Source organism: Haliaeetus albicilla, chromosome 2, assembly GCF_947461875.1.
Source record: "Haliaeetus albicilla chromosome 2, bHalAlb1.1, whole genome shotgun sequence".
Classification (NCBI taxonomy): Eukaryota; Metazoa; Chordata; class Aves; order Accipitriformes; family Accipitridae; genus Haliaeetus; species Haliaeetus albicilla.
Window position 1 is genome coordinate 50,084,725 of NC_091484.1, and position 18,611 is coordinate 50,103,335.

Here is an 18,611-nt window from a genome sequence, read left to right on the forward strand (position 1 = left end):
CAGAAAAACGTGTCATAGAAAAGAACTTTGGATCAAATGTTCATGAGCTGATTCACCATGTGTTAAGTTGCATGACAAACAAAAGATCTGTCACTAAGGTGTGGGTTTTAGAATGGTAAATTTGGAAAAAAAAAGCTATTTAGTGGTGCTGACTTAATTCAGTATTTTGGGCTTTTGTAGCAATCTGTGATGCATCAGAACATCTCAATGTGTGCTTTGGCTGTAGGGCTTTTTGTTTCTAGTTGCCCTTCTTCTTTAATATCTTGTTGATCTTAGACAGATTTTCAGTGAAGATGATGTGACTCTTGTGTATGGAAAGCACTCAGCCTCTCGTGGGCATCCTGAAATGTAAATAAGTAAAAGTAATCACTTGGGATATAAAAAAACTTTGTGATGATGTTTGTGCAGCAATCTGTCTTCAGGAATGTAAGAACGGTGGGGAGTGTATTGGACCGAGTACATGTCATTGTCTTCCGCAGTGGGAAGGAATCCAGTGTCAAACACGTAAGAATGATGTGACCTGTAAACCTTGTGCTTCAGCACAGTTAAGACTGCTTCAGCAATACATAGTACCTCGAAGTCCTACACCTCAGTTACCTTTTAACCCAAATCTGTGTCAAAGGCAGGATAAAGAGTAGAGACTCCTCTGCCCCTTCTGAAGCCCTCCAGAATACGATGGTAGTCCAGGACCATGGCAGTATGTGGTGGCTTGCTCCAACACCATGTGCTGCTGCAACAGCCCTGAGAGGCCATTGCAATAGCTTGAAATAGTAGGATGCCTTAAAAACCACCTTACTCATGTCCCTATCTGTGTCTCATTCATGCCCTCGGCATATTCCCATGTCAAATCTGCATCAAAGCCTAAGGGGGATGGGATAGGCATAAGAACATCGTTGGCTCTACATGACTCTGAAGTCATCTTACACTGAGGGATGCTTCCCTGTGAAAATACCTTCCAAGTTCTCAGCTCCTGTAAGCAAGCAGAATAAGTATATAGAGATAGCAGTTGCTTTTCCTTCACCAAGTTGTTTTCCTGAATAAAACCACGTATGTACCTCTCTTGCTTTAGCTGTGTGCAACCAGAAGTGTCTGTTTGGAGGCAAGTGTGTATTGCCTAATGTATGCTTTTGTCGTCCTGGTTATACTGGAGTCCTCTGTGGGAAGAAAATTCAGGTAATTGTAGAGTCAAGACACCATCACAGATACAGCTATTTGGGAGTCATTATCTAGTCCACCCTTGTCCAATGAAGCAGCACGAAATACACCAAATGTGGTTGTCTAATTTCTTCTTTCAGTCTCCAGTGAGAGAAAGTTCATAAAATTCCTAAGAGCTATTCCAGTAATTTATAGGCTCTAATACTTAAAGAATTGTTCTCAATACCTAAAGTAAATTCCCTTTGTTTCAAATTAAGATGATGACCTCTTGTCATCCCTAAGCGGCTGCAGCAGGAATTGATAACTATCTTCTTCCTAACAACCAGTATTCTCTTTACCAGCATCTGGCCCCATTTTGGGGAAAAGCATCCCACTGCTGACTTTCTTAGCTTGCATCGAATCAAGTCCTGATCTTTGTCAACTAACTCACTACACTGTCAGTCAGTTCATCCTTGTTTTATACAAACATTCCTTATCCCCAAGTATTAAAGCTGTTGGCAACAGCTTTACTTTATTGCAATATAATGAATGATGAACATTTCTCTGTTTTGTCACATAATCTTCTGTTGTATTACTTTGCTTGAGTGCTGACAGTCATTCACTGAAGTAACTCAATTAAACATTTCATTGCAACTAACTATTTTGTGACATCTGAAGTAGAAAGCATTCTACTCTTCTTGCATCACGTGTGATGTTTCTCCTATTTTCATTTCAATGTATTTAGACACTTTTCGGGTGCCAGCAGAATTCATTTGGTGGAGTTGGAACATAGCTTAGCTGATTTTAGCACTGCATGCTGGTGCTGTTCCTTTACGTTCATCTTTAATTACATACCACTGTTCACACTGGTACCGTTTTCCTTTAAAAAAGCAATTTAGTTCTTTGGTCTCCTGCTGCAGCCAAAATAGAATATTCTATCCTTCCCATCTTTCCTTTCTTTTTAGTATTTTGCCACATTATGTCTTTTAATGTAAAACCTATAATGTGACTGCTAGATGTGCAGGCATTTTTAGTGAGAAATGGGTAAAAAACAGGGAAGATGGCAATGGTTTAACTTTCATCCAGCCTCAGTTTCTCCCAGTTGAAACTACTGCGAGTTCAGATCTTTTTCCTACTTTATCAAGTCCAATATACCATGCCAATACCATTTGTGGTCAGACAGCAGATAACTTGCTAGAGGGGCAAATATGTTTAAGAAATCGAAATTATTAGTAAATGCTCATACACATTTTTTAAATACAAAACTACACATCCTATAAAGATAAGACTACAATGTTTGCAATGAATTTCCAAAATGTGGCCTAAAAAAAAAAAAAATTTGGTTTAAATGTTTACATAAATATATACTGCAAAGCATTAGTATATTTTTAATCTAGAAAATACATTGCTGATCAGTCAGACAGTGCTGTATCATACACTGAGCAAAATGGCACATTTTCTTAAAGAAAGAAACACGCTGTATGCACAAGTTTAATGTAATGTTGTGTTTCTGCATATCAGGAAAGCAGAGATACATTAAAATTATTTCTTAAACTTTATCATAAAAACAGGCTGTGTCATTAAAGTATCTTTTTACAATTATTTATTTATTTATTTATTTATTTTTCTCTCCAAGGTACAAAGGCATCATGGTTGAAGAAAAGAAGTGTATCAATTAAATTGCAGTGCTTCATGGATGTATGAGACTTGAAAATAGCAAGAGCATTGAAGGCAATTACAGAGTTTATTTAAATGAAAGGAATATCCAGAAGCACTATTTTAAAAGATTCATAATGCCGTCATGAATTTTGACAAGCTTCAGAACAACAATCTTGTAGTCATTAATGTTTATTTCGATAATTTTTTGCTACCTCATGCACAAACCCCACAGCCTCTGTTTCTTCACTGGGCTCCCGGGTTTGATGAATGATGCAACCCCAAAATTCTGCAGTTTGTTGATGTAGTCAACTGGACAATGAGATTTCCTTTGTGGGAACAAGATTGTAATAGCTGCTGAGTGACTCTAGGAAAGAAGGCAGCATTTCATCACTTGTGAATGGTACCTTCTGATTTTAAGCATTGTTTACATACATACTATTTGGCTGCATACAGAAGAAAAACCAGAACTATTTTTTTCTTCTTTGTCTTATATTTATGTCAGTCTGTTGCAATGACTAGCTAGTAGTGAGGAAAGAGGGGGAACTTAAAACCAAGGCTTGGTTACTAACAGTGGAGACAAGGCCACATGTCTTGTTAACAGGCAACCAGATACAGAATAATTCTGGTTTATCTATGGCAAGCCTTTGTAGCCAGGAGCCAGGTGCTGACTCTTCTGTTTTGACTTCATTACTTATACTGAGGAAGTACTGAAAGATTTCTGTGTCTGTAAGACTTTTATGCCCCTGTTTTGAGATAGCATTCAGTAATACGAGAAAATTTTGTCCCTGAGTGTCTTAGAGAAATTTGGCAATGCTTTTAGCCATGCTGAATCTTAAAATAGGAACTAATAAGAGGAGGAATTTGCTGTACATCATGTCATCTGTATACATCAAATCAGGAAGTATTTGTAAAAACATCTTAGAGGAGTTTTTTCCATTACCTATTGGTCCAATGAACTGTTAGCACGTACCAGCTGCCAGATAGTTTTTGAACAAATAAAATTCCAGTTTTCCTGAAGTTTCCTACAGAGGACCACCATCTTCTTCCCCTAGAGCTGTGAAAGACATTTCAGTTCCTGCTGCAATCAGCTGAGCTCTGGTAATAGATACAGTCGTCCCTTTAGCTAAGCCATTGAAGTTTACTGTTTTGGTTTGGTTTTTTTTAAACCAAAAATAAACGTCATGACTTCCTATTCTCCTGAGCAATACTCAATTTACATACACTAATTCTGAATGGGAAGAAAATAGAGCTCATTTTGCCATTTACTGCCACTGTGGGATGCTGATTGCCAAATCATAGCTGTTAGCAGCTTTGTGCCTAGATTTCTCCTCACCTTTTGATAGTCCTCTTAAGTCATTTTGCAAAGTAAGCTGGCATTTTGAGAAGTCAGCATCATTCCAGAACGATACCTGATGGATTTCCAAGTGCCTGACTGGTGTATTTAAAAACTGTTTTCAATTTCCCACTTGCATTTTAAGTTTCAGTGTTTCCATAGTTTCATTCAATCAAGCATCCAAGTGGCTCATAGCCTGATCTTCTGGGAACTGTTCTCTTATTTAAAACCTACTCCACTTGAATTGTTTCCTTTCTCACAACTCACAAAGATCTCTCTGAACAAAACCTGACTAGCTACTGGAACTGATGCCTCAGGATGATGCTTTGAATACACAAGGTTCTGAAAATGTTTTTAAAGTGCAAACACACCAATATCGCATAATCTCATATTGTAATAACCCCAATTCCATGTGTCAGTTACAGAAATGGTATGCTAAAGAGAGAGACAACATCTGCCAGGAATGCCCTTAATAGTACTTTGGTTAATAGGATTTTGGTACCTTCCATTCACAAAACTGAATTGATATATATATATGCTTTTCAAAGATTTCAGGCTGAATAAAGGGGGTTTTTTTAATCATAACTTTTAGTATTTCCCATTTATTTTCAGTGTTTCTAAAGGCAGAAATTATTTCTTTTGCATTTTCCAAATGCAAGCTGTGCAACAAAAGCACATCCAGAGTTTTGCTGTAGTAGTTAAAAATGCTCAGTGCTAAGCTGTGCTATTTTCCAGCAAGCACGTGAAGCAGAAAAATTACTAGTAGATGCATAGACAGGCAGCTACTTCAAAACTGCCCAGTAATTACGTGATTAATTGAAACTATTGTGTTACTAGATTGTCCGTCATACACATGAAACAGAATTCACTGTAATTAGAAAGCACATTGCAACAGTGCATTAAAATTGCTCAGTTTAACAGGAGGCAGAAGCATACAGAGGGCTTGTGTACACCGGTTAACAAAATAGTTCTAAAATTGCATAATGCAATCTGAAATTAGGCCCAAAAGAGTTAGGGGATTTGGAAGGGGTGAGAAGGGCTGCATACTGCAGGAGTTGTCACGGTTCCACTCTGATGGAAGGAAAGGCAACTTGTGCTAAACTGAAGATCTTGCAGTGATTCTTAGCACATTATACAGAATGTAGGTACTTTCATTGAATTTTCTTGCATTTCTTTAAATACTAAACAGTGCTGGAAGGTACCTAATGTACATCATCCATTTATTATGTGGTTGCACTGAAGTTGCTCTGCCAGCCAGCAGAAGTTCTCCCAAGTGCAGATTGACTTTTGCCCATGACCTTGAAAAGATCTTTAAAATGCAGTATAATGAATGTTTCTGAAGGAGGGACTGGTATCACAGAAGATACCACAGATCTTACCAAGGAATCCGTTTCCTGGATTTATATCCATGTTGGCTGTGGTTAAAAAAAAAAAAAAAAGTGGGCCCCATGTGAAAGACTCTTTGTTTTTACAAAAGTTAGTTATATATTCTTATAGCTGAGAATAGAAAGTGAGTTAACATTTCCATCTCCCAAAAGTAAATCCTAAAGTAAATCAGTATAAAAGCTTAAGCTACTGGACAAATTGGCTATATCCACTCCATTACTTGCCTGAATGGGAAAATCCAAAGTTTGAAGTCTCAATCAAACGTAACAGCTGGTTACATATACAAAACCAAAACGCAGAGATTAGAAAGTGTTACTAATGACGTTTATGCAGTTTCTCTTGTATACAGGTAGCACATGGCAAAGTTGGGTCATTTTTTTTACTCAACTTCCACCCACAGCTCAGTTCAGCCAATAAAGGATATTTTACAGATAAACCAAGTAACTCCATTCTTGCTGCAACCACTTTCAGTAAAAGAGAAGATATAAATGGGCAAATGTTCATGCAAGTAAAGAAACACTTCTCAGCTTTCCATGCATGCTCTAAAAAGACAGAGTATCAAAAACACAACCAATGCACTACCCCTACAATTTTTTCAGTTTTTAGTGAAAATCAGCATCTGTATAAGGTGTTACAGTTAGCTCAAATAAGGGAGGTAACCTGTTTTGTGTCGTTTTTCTTGACTTTTGAGCTGCCTGCATAACTAGCCTTTCACAGGAAGACACATCTAGCTCCAAAAATTACGTGCTGCAACTAGTATGTTCAATGCAGCAGTGAGTGGGAAGCAAACACAAGACAAGGAATACTGACAGCTCTTATAGTAAGTATAGGTGGAACTGTGGAAATAATAATTTGGGGACCTGAACTGGCATTAATAATACATACTGAGACTGCTCTAATTTAAAATAACTACTAGAAAATTCACTTTTAAACTCACTTAAAATATTGTGGACATTTAAATATTTCTTAAAACCAAAAAACTCAACGAAAAACCCTGTAGCCAGTAGATGGTGCTACATTCAAGCAGTATTTCTGAAATATGCTGTCACATTCTGTGTGCCATCAAATTACTGCTTGCTTACTTCAATCACTTCTAAACAGGGAACTATTCAAATTAGCATTTGTTCTGGCCTGCCCAGAAACACCAATTACAGGTCTCTCACTGACTGCTCCTGGTCTTCTGCTCGTAATGATGCTAATACCTCTTTTGGCTTCTAATCACCCTTATTGTCTCTTCTGGCTTTATTAGTAGAAGTCAGTCATTTCAGGGACAATAGTGAGATGATATGCCTCTTCACGTTTACATACTTCTGCTCATTTACTCTGAAATCTTGGGTCTGAGGCAATTTTTTCTCCATCCACTTCCCTGCAAGCAGTATGTCATCTAAGGCATTCAACTTAACTCCTGAATTTCTAAATTATAGCATGATTATTGTAGTGAACTATGACACAGACACAAAATTTCATCATCATAATAAAGCCTACTCCAGAACTGTTGATGAAATCATCTTGTTCCATGCGTGAAAACCAAATTTTTCATGTCTGAAATACCCAGTGTATCACAGCAAAAGCAGCACAAAAAACATACACTCCTCTTACTCTGTCCTCTGCCCCTGGCAACAAAACCTGCTCAACCCATGTCCATAGCAGGTTTCACCTGAACCAAACGCAACAGCCTCCAAAGGAAAGGCAGAGGCTGGCTTCTCAATTGCTCATAACAGAAAACAGGGGTCTCATGAACTATACCAGTGTCTTTCATTTGCCCTCCGTATGCTTGGGTTCTCTCTTTTAGAGAAGACTGGTAACTGAGAAGACCCCATTTCCTTTGCTTCTTGTCAATGCTCAGTGGCTTGTAATCCCTGGAGAAACATGTCCATGTAAATCACTCTGCCTATGAAGCTGCATGTTGTGGTAAGGGAGGTTATAGACAAATAAAATGTTATTCCATCAAATGGATTAAAATAATGCATAGGCAAATAGATTAACGTAATGCATAGTTAAAATTCTCCCGCTAAAAAAAAAATCCAGTTTCACCTAGAAGACAATGAAGCTCAATCTGTCTCTCAAAAAAAAATTTATTTGGGCATCATTCAGGAAGCTGACAGATTCAACTTGCATGTTTTGGCAAAACCTTCCTCAACTGTAGCCTTCAAGAAAGAGCACAAATGAAACAAGGAACAATGAACATAGGCATCTCGGTCCAATCTGCAGCCTGTTTAAAAGGCTGCAAAACCTCAATGAGGCCAAACTGGAACATGGCCCGAAGACAAGCCTCAGCATCCTCCACACAGGTGATTTGTGACAGACACAGTTTTTCCTCACCGCCAGTCTGTAGGCTCCCATTATATTGCTCCTATAACAACACAGTCTTGAATAGGAATGAATTGTCAATGTCTACGTGTCCAGAAGTGTCCTGGTTTCAGCTGGGATAGAGTTAACTGTCTTCCTAGTAGCTGGTACAGTGCTATGTTTTGAGTTCAGTATGGGAAGAATGTTGATAACACTGATGTTTTCAGTTGTTGCTCAGTAGTGTTTAGACTAAAGTCAGGGATTTTTCAGCTTCTCATGCCCAGCCAGCGAGAAAGCTGGAGGGGCACAAGAAGTTGGCACAGGACACAGCCAGGGCAGCTGACCCAAACTGGCCAAAGGGGTATTCCATACCATGGGACGTCACATCTAGTATAGGAACTGGGGGTGGAGGGTGGGGAATCGCCGCTCGGGGACTAGCTGGGTGTCGATCGGTGGGTGGTGAGCAATTGCACTGCGCATCATTTGTACGTTCCAATCCTTTTATTATTACTGTTGTCATTTTATAGGTGTTATCATTATTAGTTTCTTCTTTTCTGTTCTAATAAACCATTCTTATCTCAACCCACGAGTTTTACTTCTTTTCCCGGTTTTCTCCCCCATCCCACTGGATGGGGGGGAGCAAGTGAGCGGCTGCGTGGTGCTTAGTTGCTGGCTGGGGTTAAACCACAAGAAGGGAGATAAATGCATTTCCCTATCTTACTGGGATAAGGAAAAGAAGTAATTGGAAGTTGAGAGATGATCAGATAATATGATTGTAGAAGTAGTCAAGATAAGGACTCTTTTAGAGCATCAGTATGGACTAAGCTTTTAAAAAGTAACAGTAGAACTGTCTGAACAAGTACTGTGTTTGGGGGTTTTTTAATACTGTTTAACTGATCAAGATCCAAATCTGACTGGGAGGGAGGGGCAGGAAGCATACATAAAACGATATCCAGGATTTTAATCAGATGCTTTGCAGTTTACTGACGTTCCAGAAAGATGCGAACTCTGCAAGTTTCCTCTTGCAACTGTGTGATCTTATTGAAGGTAAATTATACTTAAACTAACATCCACTTCTGATGATCTGATTTAAGGACATTTTGTTTCATGTACTTTTTAAAAACACATCATTAATATAATACAATAATTCTAGTCAAAGGGGAAAAAAAATCAAAAAGAAGAGCATAGATCTATTCTGAAGTACTTTATTTGAAGAGTAAATTTTATTTCAAGGTCAGCTGTATCAACCAAGACATAATACTTCTGCTTACAAAGAAAAAATGAGAACAGAAGAAAATGTGTGCCATACACTACATGCGCTTGGATACTTATTAACAGCTTTGTTACAATCAGCAATACTTTTCTTTCATACAGAAAAGCGTTTACTTAATATACTGAAGACAGAAAGCTATCTGAAATCAATTAGTTACTGTGTTTGTTTTAAGGTCCCCCACTGCTGCAGACTTCATCTCTGTATGAAGAGTTACATGACGAAAATGCAGCTTATCTTTGCTGAAGTTGCTTCATTCCTTCCTTTTCTTTGTACACTGTAGACCAGAGTACGGCAGTCGACATCTGCACACATTTGGAGCTATGCATTTTCCTCCATGTTGACAAGGTAGTTTACATACAGCTGAAATGAGACACCAGATACATAGTATGTCTTCAGCCCAACACAGGATAATTTTTCTTCTTTGTCTCACTGTGCTAGCAGAATTGTTCCCTGGTGACCGCACTGGGACAGTATAAATAAAAGCATAATGGAAGAACTGAAAAGCACAGCTTCTCAATTTATGGCATCATGGCCTTCACTGGAATACAGCCCCAGTATGTCTAGTCTTATTCGTGCTCTATTCCCCTTTTAAAATACTATCATTTCTGTTGTTCTTTAAGGCACAGGCTATTTTTGAGATGGATGCCTCCATGAAAGTGAGGGAACAATAAAAATTCCTGCTGAAACTTATTGAAGCTGGTTCTTGGATCCACATCCATGAGGAAATGCCACATACTAGCTTTTGCTCACACAGTGCCCTTCGTTCCCCTACAAGAAGGGCAGAGGAGGACTGCGCAGGCACAGCTTTAGTTGTCCCCTAGCTACTACACACCCATTCAGTTAACAAGCCAGGGGCTGCAATTTGCTCATGAACATCTGCACCAACAGAAGTCAAACTGGATGCAGATCTAGTTAGTTCAGGAACAGTGATTATTTTGACATTAAGAACCTGAACACTTCTGCCATTATTGCTGGTGCAGGGAATGGAGCTAAGCATTTTGTAAGTTCTCTGCATCTCCCATACTTAGCTCTTCATATCACCCTCTGTCTCGATACACTGATTAATAAAAAGGATAAGCATTTTGCTGGTCAAATGGGAATGTTAAAGTATTATTTGTTAATGTTTGCTTGACTATATATATATTGCAGAAGAACTAACACTACCTGATTTGGACTCCCACAGCCACACAAAAATTTCAAATGTGGAGAACTTAATCCAGAGACCTTGCACCCATGACATCCAGTTCAAAAGCAACATTTAAATGAGCTTTCTCTCAGTCTCCCAGAGAGCAAACAAAAATCTTTTTACAGTCTCAGGATTATTGCCTTTTAGCATCAGGACAGTGCTGTTATGAGCATACAAGGCCCTGCCAGAGAAGGGTAGATTAAAGTTTTTATAATCATCTGCTTTTGTGAATCAAAATTTGGGAAAATGCAAGTGGTTATTCAGCAAGAGGGTCAGTCAGGACTGATCTTGATTAGAGCCGGCTTCCTCTTACTCTTTTAAGAGCACCTGGAGTTGATTCTGCCAACTTATCCTCAAAGTGAGAAGCAAGTTTCAATTTTCCATGTCCATAAAATTTAATGAAGCTTCTAACCCACATCAGTAGTGATAGTGTTTCTGTAATGACCATTTTCAGTTCTTTATACTGGGGTCTCGGTTTATAGAAAATATTTCAGAAATACTGACAAGACATACTGATCAATGAATTTGGTGACAACCAAAATCTGAATCTGAATTTACTTAAAGTGGAAAAGTTCTGCTTTCTGACCAAATTGAAAAGCCATCTACTCCTTATGCATACTTGTAAGATCCCCAGTATGCAGAAGCAGCTCTCGTTTATTATTCTAAGATACTTTCCCAGCAGCTTTGTTCAGCACTGAAGATTTGAGCACTATATTGGTAAATCAAACAAGTAGAGAAAAGGATAAACAAAAAATGTCAGAAGTCATTTACCTAAGTGACATGCTCCACCGACCCATCCAGCTGGACAGCTACAAATCCCAGGAGCCACACAAGCTCCATTATTCCGACAACCTTGAGGACAAATTGCTAGTGGAAAAGAATGGGTAAGTCAGCAGGATTTATAAAACTGATATAAAAGAATCCTGACAGAATGAAAGATTCAGGATGATACAAATCAAAATGGCAAAACACATTTTCTTCCAGGCCAGATGATCAACTGGTATAACTCTAAAGGCATTTCCAGGACCATGGAAATGGAAAAAAATATTTATGTACTGTGTTAAGAATTTTGGTTTAAATGTTAACAGATGTACACTTTAATGCAAAATAATTTGACACTATTTTATCTGAGTATGTACCAATAATGCAGGTCCTTCATTTTGGTAGTAATGCAATGACATTTCCATAGTTATTAGTTTCTTAATACTTTTAAAATGTTTTCTTTACTGCAGTTGTATTTTTAATCAATATAAGTATTTTCATGAATGTAGTAGATACCCACCTTCTTGGCATCTTGATCCTGTCCAACCAGAAGCACAAAGGCACTTCACAACTCCATTGACAGAGATGCATTCCCCACCATTTTGACAGCCTCCTTCACAGCTTACTGCGGAAGAACAGCATACACATTACATTTCAGAAGCAGCATAGGACTTCAAATAATTACCTTTAAACAGCTGGTCTACCATCAACTACTTGTTTTATCACATCTGCAAAGACTAAAATGTCAACTATTCAGAGCAAGGCACAGTTCTATGAGTGAGTGAAGATGACAGAACCACGTCTGCAAATGCCAACTCAAAATGCAGTTAAAATTTAGCATGTGCTTAAAAGCTTGCTGACCATTTAGCCTGAGAGTACCAACAAACAAACTTGATTATTGCTATGGCACAGCTCCTCCCCTCCCCAACTGTGAACCAACTGTTCATCAGCTACACCACTGTTCATCAGCTACACCACAGTAACTACTAACATGCATATTCTTATCAATCTTGCCAAATCACAGCTGGTAAGGCAGTAACATGTGGTCGAGGATTCACATATTTCCTTACCTGACAGGACCTACACATAACAAGAGGAAGAAGAAAAGGGGATATTACTTTGACAAATGAACATATGACTATAGTCGAGTGGTGCTTTCCCAAAGGCCAACCATCTAAGTCAGCCTCCTCATTCCAGAATCATTCTACATGTCAAAGCCCTGAAGGCCTCATTAATGAAGCATTATTTATGCCAGACATGATTGGTGTCAACTGTGGTGTGCACCATCTTTGAAATACGGCATAATCATGTTCTCTACAACCAAATGCATCCTTTCACAAGCATGAATGTAAATGTATACACCACCTTCACTGTATTGAGGAGAAACAACTATCCGTCATTATAACAATAGACAGTTGGAATGTCTGCTTGATACTTGGTAGAAAGAAGTCCAAATCTCTGTTCTACCACAAGTTTTGAGCATGATTTCAGCTAACAGATTTTTGGCGCAAATGCTGAACATGCAAGGACACACAAGTCAACTCCAGCACAACTAGAAAAGGGCTTCAAAGCATGTTTGCATATTTCTTTGTCACACAGTATAAGTTAATGTATTTAATATTGATTGTATTTGATCGATCATGGTGACAGGGACAAGTGCCTGAAGACTGGAGGAAAGCAAATATCACTCCAATCTTCAAGAAGGGCAAGAGGACCCAAGGAACTACAGGCTGGTTAGTCTCACCTCAATCCCTGGTAAGGTAGTGGAACAACTGATCCTGGAAACCATTTCCACACACATTCAAGACAAGCAAATCATCAGGAATAGTCAGCATGGCTTCACAGTGAGGGTGACCAAGCACTAGCACAGATTGCCCTGAGAAGTCGTGGAGTCTCCTTCCTTGGAGATACTCAGAAGCCATCTGTACAGGGACCTTGGCAACTGGCTCTAGGTGGCCCTGCTTGAGCAGGGGAGTTACATAAGATGACCACCAGAGGTCCCTTCCAACCTCAACAGTTTTGTGATTCTGTGCGATTCTGTAATAGCATATTGCACCACAATGCAAGTTTGTACATCCAGGCTCCATATGCCACAGTACTCCACCTTAAAGGTGAGCACAAGCACATCCTTCACCTTACATGGATAACATGATAACAAATGCAAGTAGGACTTTTACTCAGATACAAATCCAAGTCTAGACTGTAGTATTAGCATAAACCAAATCCTCATTCTGCTTTTTCTATTTAAGTAGTACTTCTCATGTTGCTTCTGATTTAGGCTCTTCTGAGAATGTCAAGTTCCCCTTTCTTGTGGGGTCCCTGTCAAGACCCCACAAACCTACACTTCCAGTTAGCTTTTAAGAAATTAAAAAAAAAAAATTTAAAAAAAATCCTTTTGCTGGAAGATGAAGCTGACCATGCTCCAGTTTACCACATAGCTCTCAACATTGTTATGTCTACTCAGAATGAATAGTTATTTCCCAATGCATTACACAACAGTACCGTGTTATACAGATCTTCATTAGAAGACACTTCATCTTTTTTATTAATATTATAGTTAACAATTTTGATATGAGATTATTATCACTGGCAGTTGAATTCCCATTCAGTATCGTTAACATCCTAGAGCTACAGTTTAAGCTGCTGCAAACTTAGATGTTACCATGTTAGGTACACTCAGGTCATGCTTTCTTCATAAAATACCAAATACAGCTTTATTAAAAAAATAAAACAAACAAACAAACAAAAAAACCTCAAACCCAGACAACCCAACAACAACAAGACTCCAGAGAGCTGCAGAAGCTAGCTGAGTTCCTTCCCCAAGTACCCATTAAGTCACACTCCAAGTAAACTCTTGTAGCTATTTCACATTTGAAGGAAATAAAGAAAATGCCCTCAGAATAAACATCAAGCATAAATAGAGAATTCTGTGAGGTGTTGCCAGCTGCTGTGACCACAGTCAGACAGAATGCTTATTAAGTTCTCAACACAGTGACAACTGCCAACTAATCTACCAGTGTCTTTCCAAAAAGAAGTTATAGAAAAACTTAAAAGTGCCAGGTTGAGGCTTTTCTTCTGAAAGGAAAACAATGCTTTCTTTTCCTTCACTCTCTGGGGATATCTTACATACTACATCATTTCCCCCTCAAACTATTTCAAATTTGCTTCCCCTTTTATCCCAGAACTCAAGTCATCCTCAGTAGTCTGATCAGTTCATAACAATATAGCAATATTTTCTTGGATTGCCTTTTCCAATCCATCCATACATTCAATAGGCTTCACAAAACCATAAAAATCGGTCTTTGCTACTCATGATCTCTGTCATCTCCCATCACCTATCAACAATACATTGCCATGCATATCTTTAGTGACTTGACCTCAATATTACCGTCTTGCAGATACTACACAAAAGTTTCAACCACTTAATACAGAAATATGTATCTATACAAGTCATCTCATTAAATTATTTAGAAAGAGTCTGTTATAGAGCTAACCAGAATATTTACGTAACACATAAACAAGATATTTTTCAAAGGACAAAATTTTCTCAGACTCTCACAACACATTTCAGTACATATACTCCACCCCATTCTTCTTCAAGCATGCAGATCCTCTAGGCCATGCATTTTTTGACAGTAAGGTCAGAGGTCTAAGGAATTAAGGTCATTATTTCAAAGTGCATTAGATCCTGGACTTGAGGAGTCCCAAATTAATTTTGACTGTTTTCAAACTCCTTGTATTTCCAAGCTGTCACTTGTTAGGGTCTTACTCACCTTTATGACAGTATCTACCCCCATAGCCAGGTGGACATCTGCATTTTCCAGGTCTGAGGCACTCCCCACCATTTTTGCATTTTGGATAACATGTTGCTGTAAGACAGACAACAAACAAAGCTTGGATAAATATTGGTAAAGCTTACCAAAATTACTACTTAAGTACATAAGAAATTTGTGTTGGTTTAGTCTCTGAGTACTCAGTTTGTCTTCACATTTCCTAAGATATATTTACCCTGCCATCCTACATTGCCGATCAGGTGAAACAGTTTCCCTGCACAGAGAGCACTCCACCATTTTAAGCTTTTAAACACTCAAAACTAAGGAAGCTTTTGGACCCTAGACAGAACACGCAGAAGAAAGAGCCATATTAAAAAGGAACAAAGGAACACAGCTGGACTGCCAAAGAAGCTTTTGATAATTGAAGTCAAGAAATGACAGGTGAGAAAAGAGCTGATAGGAAGAAATGATTTAATAAAAAATGCTGCAACTTCAGGGGCATCTTCTGATTCTTATGATGAAATATGTTTTCACTGTTCACTGTTTACTGGATTCCTACACACCTCTTCAGAAAAACTACATGCTCATTTCCTCATACCTCTTCTCTAGAATGTTTCCAGAAGTCAGCATTTCCTTCTCCTCCACTCTTTTTTTTGCCTCAGCTTGCCTCTCAGAGACCTTTCTGAAATGTACAGTGTTTGTTTAGAAATCATCTGAGATAAATGTAACTTTTGTCATAACTGTAATTATCTGTTGGGAGAAAAGCATCTATGATCATCACAGATTCTGCAACCTTTTCATTGCCAACAGGTTGGATAAGGCACAAATTAAAATCTTCATTTTGCAAAATTCTGAGCAAGTCCAGTCAGATTGAAAATAAATTACCTATCACATAGGCCTCCTTGCTACTCATAAATCATTCCTCAATCAGCACTGGTGTCTGAGAAAACATTTGTTTATTCACGCACAGATTTTAGGAACCCATGTGTTTCAGAGAGTCTCATCTGAACTAACTGCAGGTGTGAGATGAGTTCTCTACACCACAGTGCTTTATCCTTTGACTGGATGGGCAAGAAGTCTTGAAACAGAGGGAAGGGAAAAGATGAGCAGCAAGTAACACCACGCTGATTTTTCCCTCGTATACTTACAGGACTCTCAAGCAACCCAACTGAAGAATAGAGGATTCTTCGCATTAGTATCTGCAGAATGAGTATTTGCATGCAAATAAAGGACACAGCCATGTATGAAAGAACCATTCAGCACTCAGCTCTGCATAACATTTTCACCAGGTGCTTTCAGCTCATTGGAAATACCATACAAGAGCTCTTAATTTAAGAAAAAACTCTATTTCTGTGTTATTTCACATAGTTTTCAGTTCAGTTTTCTTGACAGAACAAGGGATAAAGCTTAATTTATCCAATTTTTTTTTTCTACATTGATGAGCTTATCAGAACAAGCATTCAGTGGTTCCCTTAACAATTCCAGACAGTTCACCTCTGTAGTTGAAAAACAGATCTGCATTTCCAACAATCCTTCACATCTCCCCTAAACCCCAAAATGTGTAGGATCCAACAGTAGTTTGGAACAATGTATACAGCATAGCTATTCATCCCCACTACGCAGTGCATTAGCTATACATCAGCTACCACCTGCTAGCCTTAGCTTCTAAATAAAACAACGCTCCATGAATGATTACAGTGCTGAATGAAATTTTCAGCATCCCATTTAAGAGTTTAAAAAAAAAAAAACATTTTAAATGAAGGGCATTCAGAACTAGAACAAATATTGTATAAATTATATCACCTCTTCAAACAGGACAACATGTGAAGAAAAGAATTGCTGATATTCAGTGATTTTTACCAATTAATGGCCACAATGCTCTGCAGTTAAACTTTTGAAGAAAGGAATTAGAAATCAGGTGCGTTATATTAAACAGGGTTTAAACTAAAACTCTTCTCCTCAGTGTTTACTTTTGCATATTGGGTGACATTTTCAAAAATACTGTCTCCCCTTGGAAACCAACAGGAACAGACTCCGGTTCACCCTAGCTTTACGCCTCCTACCACGGAAATGGGATGTACAAATGACTCTGTGGGTCAGGTAACATCTAAGAAGTAAATTCCGGTATTTTTACAAGTCCTAATTTCTACACACTTTTTTGATCTTTCTGTTAGCACTATTATCACTAATCGCACCTAGAAATACCAGTTTAACATTGCTGAGGCTTGGAAAGCCGTCAAGCCTCTAAAAGCATCATTCCTTACTCAGGCAAGTATTTAAACATGCACAGTGAAAATGATAAGTCGATGCAGAAGCCTGTCCAGTAAGTGGTCGTTTACCCAGTGCTCAAGTGGTAAAACGCTATCTACTGACAATATCGCCTTTTCCGACGGCTGGATCTGCTCACCTACGTCAGCGTCTTCATAGAGGAGCGGGCTCTTGGTTGTGCTCTGTCAGCTTGCTATCATTGCCTCGCCTCACCAGAACCCGGGTGTCTTTACCCCTCTTCTCCCACCGCGCCTTACTTACGTCCTCCCTGGCATCTAACCGCCAGCCTCGCACACCAGATCCGAACCCAGCTCTTCAGACCTTCCCGGGGGGATTACTTACGGGAAGGCTGACAGGTCAGAGAGCTAACACAGGTACCTGTGCCCAGCCCTGTTCAGGCCGAGACGCGTCCCCAGGGACCACCGCCAACGAAGAGCTCCCTACAGCCCCGGGCAGGCGACGCACGGCGGGGCGGGCCGCCCCGCCGCCGGGCTCTCCGGCCCGGGGCCGGCGGCCGCCCTGCCCGCGGCGCTTCTCACCTTTCCCCCACGGCGACGCGAGGGGCGGAGCGGCCTCTCCCCGCCCGCCGTTCTTCCGCCGCCGCCCCGCAGCGGCTCCCCGCCGGGGGGCCGCCCCGCAGCCCGCCGCCACCTTCCCGCCCGCCGGCACGTCCGAGCGCCCCTCCCGCAGCGCGAGGCCGGGCCGTTACCGTGCTGGCAGAGCTCGCCCTCGTAGCCCTTGGAGCAGAGGCAGGTGCCGTTGCCGAGGCAGAGCCCGCCGTGCTGGCAGCGCGGGCTGCAGGCCGCCGGCGGGCCCGCGCCGAAGGGCCGGGCCTCCCCGCGGGCGGGCAGGGCGCCCGCGTCGCCGCCGCGCCACAGTCCCCACAGCGCCAGCCAGAGCAGCAGGCGCGGCACCCCCCCGCCGCCGCCGCCGCCGCCGCCGCCGCCGTCCCGCCGTGCCATGGCCCGTGCGCCTCGCCCGCCGGCAGCCGCTGGCTCGGGCAGCTCGCCGCCGTCCCGCTACGCTGCCCGCGGCCGCCTCCTCTCCGCTCACTCCCCTTTCACCCCCCCTCGCTTTTCCCCTCTCGGTTCTTTTCTACTCCTCCTCCTCCTCCTCCTCACCCCCACCGCAGCGCCGGCCTGCCCCCGCCTCGCCGCCCCCGCGCCATGTCGCGGCAGGTGGAAGCCCCACCCGGGTGCCCGTGACAGCCAGCGGGTTACCCGTGCGCGGCCGGGGCCGGGGCTGCCCCCTGCCGCCGCAGTGGCTGCCGTCAGCCGGGCCCGGGGGGGTCTGCAGGCCGCAGCCCGGCCCAGAGCCTGCCCAGGCCGGGGACCAGCCACGAGGTAGGCAGTGCTCAGGACTTAACTGAGGTAGGCCAAGGAGTCCGCCTGAGCACGAAGCCTAGCCGCGGGCCCTGCTGCCTTTTGGCCCTTCCACCCCTTCCCAGGGTGGCACAGAAAGACTGACCTCCCTCCATCCCTCTTTGCGACCTTACAGACTTCCACGTTTCTGTTCGCTTTCAAGTCGCCATACGATGCGAATATCGTG

At 41.1% G+C, this 18,611-nt stretch overlaps 2 protein-coding genes across 5 annotated transcripts in view; one reads left to right on the plus strand and one right to left on the minus strand.

Moving 5' to 3' along the window:
- VWDE (von Willebrand factor D and EGF domains) overlaps positions 1-3,985 on the plus strand; it is a 42,444-nt gene extending 38,459 nt beyond the window's left edge. For 2 of the 4 annotated variants that reach the window (XM_069774315.1, XM_069774300.1), the window contains exon 29: positions 409-1,063. In XM_069774315.1, the coding sequence (XP_069630416.1) occupies positions 409-638 (230 nt within the window). In that variant the 3' untranslated portion in view covers positions 639-1,063. The other 2 variants (XM_069774307.1, XR_011322738.1) reach the window with 2 other exon arrangements.
- A 5,005-nt stretch (positions 3,986-8,990) lies between these two features.
- On the minus strand, positions 8,991-18,130 carry LOC104311860 (wnt inhibitory factor 1). The gene is made up of 5 exons (XM_069774332.1): positions 17,773-18,130; positions 14,796-14,891; positions 11,543-11,647; positions 11,032-11,127; positions 8,991-9,434 (listed from the first exon to the last, which is right to left on the minus strand). The coding sequence occupies exons 1-5, from the start codon at positions 18,023-18,025 to the stop codon at positions 9,325-9,327; spliced, it is 660 nt and encodes a 219-aa protein (XP_069630433.1). The 5' UTR covers positions 18,026-18,130; the 3' UTR covers positions 8,991-9,324.
- Positions 18,131-18,611: the final 481 nt, after the last annotated feature.

Bases quoted from the DNA above. Each gene is read 5' to 3' on its own strand.
- LOC104311860 (XM_069774332.1), bottom strand. From the start codon at position 18,025: ATGGCACGGCGGGACGGCGGCGGCGGCGGCGGCGGCGGCGGCGGGGGG. The intron at 14,892-17,772 runs GTAACGGCCCGG...TCTGTCTTACAG, and splicing joins GGGCGAGCTCTGCCAGCACG to CAACATGTTATCCAAAATGC. The intron at 9,435-11,031 runs GTAAATGACTTC...GTCTCATTTCAG, and splicing joins CGGTGGAGCATGTCACTTAG to CTGTATGTAAACTACCTTGT.